Source organism: Salvia splendens, chromosome 12 (assembly GCF_004379255.2).
Source record: "Salvia splendens isolate huo1 chromosome 12, SspV2, whole genome shotgun sequence".
Taxonomy (NCBI): Eukaryota; Viridiplantae; Streptophyta; class Magnoliopsida; order Lamiales; family Lamiaceae; genus Salvia; species Salvia splendens.
In genome coordinates, this window is record NC_056043.1 from 13,095,223 (window position 1) to 13,097,467 (window position 2,245).

The window sequence follows — 2,245 nt, forward strand, 5'->3', positions numbered from 1 at the left end:
TCTAAAAGAAGGCCAAACCACAATGCATGTCACTCAAGATGCTATGTTCGGGGATTTGAAGGAACTCAAGGTGAACCAAGCATCCATCCATGAAAACCAAACTTTTCTCCACGACGAGCTCAACGCTTTGAAGGCCGTGCGACTATCAAGGTCAAACACCCCTAGGAGCAATCACACACATCATGATGCCTCCGAGGGGAGTAATGGAGAGGAAGAGCCATATGGTTGGTACGATCATGGGGGGCGTGGGGGACAAGGAGGAGGACGGAATGGGAATAGGAATGGTAGGTTCGGGAACATGATGGGCGGAAGAGGGAATGGAAACATGGGGCACCATGGGTGGAATGGTAGGCATGGAAGATATAGAAACTATGAGGAGGAGATGGAGCCGCGGTATGATGATCCCACCAAGTCTATCAAGCACACATTTCCCGAGTTCCACGGCAAGTTTAATCCCGAGGCCTACTTGGAATGGGAGTCACAAATGAGCAAAATTTTCTCACTCCATAACTTTTCGGAAGGTGATAAGGTGAAGGTGGCAATAGCCGAGTTTCGTGGCAATGCGGATACATGGTGGAATGATACGATGAGGAGGAGAAGGATGGTTAGGGGAGGGGAAGTGGGTTCGTGGGCGGAGTTGTGTGAGCTCATGAGGACTACCTTTGTACCAAAGTCCTATTTCCTCCGACTTCGAGGGGAGTTTCAAGATTTGAAGCAAGGGACGAAGAGCGTAATGGAGTACTACTATGAACTCTTATCATTGATGAGCAAGGTAGGGGTGGAGGAGCGAGAAGAGGCGACTCAAGATCGATTTATCCATGGCCTTAACATCAACTTGAAGCACAAGGTGCAAGTGGAGGCATTGAGGGGAATTTCCTTAGATGAGGTGATTGGGTTTGCCGACACTTTTGAGAGGCAAAGTAAGGAGTTGGTTTCTAGCCGGGCTAAATGGGCGTCTAGCCAAACCGGAGGGACGGGGACTAGCAAGTGGAGTGCTCCCGGCAAGAAGGTGGAAAACATGGCCAATCCAAACACGCAAGGGAGGCCGATCGCGAAGGCTTTACCGGGTACTCAACCTATTAAAGCTATAGCCCCTATGGAAGACAAGAAGGTTCAATGTTTCAAGTGCAAGGGGTATGGCCATTATGCACGCGAGTGCCCAAACCAACGGGTAATGGTTATCGGGCAAGATGGTAGCGTGTATAGTGAGGAAGATGAAGAAGATGGGGAGGGTGTGGGCACTAAAGAAGTGAGCCCGGACACCGACATAGCTTTTTCTAGTGGCGAAGAAGAAGATACACCCTTAAGGGCTATGGTTGTACTCCGAATGCTCAATGTACAACCCAACCTTGAGGAGCATAAGGAGCAAAGGTGCAACATCTTTCATATGAAGTGTAAGGTGAAGTCCTAGACGTGCTTGGTCATCATAGATGGAGGGAGTTGTACAAATGTGGTGTGTGACCGGTTGGTGGCCAAGTTGGGATTGAAGGTACTTAAACACCCAAACCCCTACAAATTGCAATGGTTAGGGGACTCCGGAGAGTTGAGGGTGAAGGCTCAATGTAAAGTTCCATTGAAGATTGGAGAAGTTGAGGAAGAAATCCTATGTGATATCATTCCTATGACGGCATGTCATGTTTTGCTAGGGAGGCCATGGGAGTTTGATAGAAGGGCCTACAAAAATGGCTTCACGAATGAGTATTTCTACATGCTCAACGGGTTGAAGGTTCGTTTGAAGCCATTGCTACCTAGTGCCGTGTTTGAGGCTAGCCAACATCTACAAAAGGAAAGAGAGAGAGATAGGGAAAAAGGCTAGTAGAAGAATGTGAGCTAAAAAAAGCCAAGTGAGAGTGGGGGTGGTGAGAGAAAAATAAAAGCGCCCAAAGGAGAGCACCCACAAACAAGAGGGGGAAAGGAATGTTTGATAGCTAGTAAAACCGACCTTGGGTGGGCACTAAACAATCACCTCTCCGTTCTCCTCGTGGTCCGTAAGGATTTGTGCTTAGCTACTAACCTTGACCCGTATCCTTTGATTGTCCAAAGTGTGTTGCAGAAATTTGAAGATGTATTCCCGGAAGAACTCCCGAGTGAACTCCCTCCCATGAGGGGGATCGAGCATCAAATTGACCTTTTGCCGGGATCATCACTCCCAAACCGGGCCGCATACAAGGCGAACCCCAAGGAGACACAAGAGCTACAAAGGCAAGTCGAGGAACTCCTTGCCAAAGGTCTAATTCGTGAATCT

The 2,245-nt window shown here is 48.5% G+C and overlaps 1 protein-coding gene across 1 annotated transcript; it reads left to right on the forward strand.

The window, feature by feature from the left end:
- Positions 1–301: 301 nt before the first annotated feature.
- Positions 302–1,816, forward strand: LOC121757575. Its single transcript, XM_042153099.1, has 2 exons — positions 302–1,394; positions 1,530–1,816. The coding sequence occupies exons 1-2, from the start codon at positions 302–304 to the stop codon at positions 1,814–1,816; spliced, it is 1,380 nt and encodes a 459-aa protein (XP_042009033.1).
- The last annotated feature ends 429 nt before the right edge of the window (positions 1,817–2,245 follow it).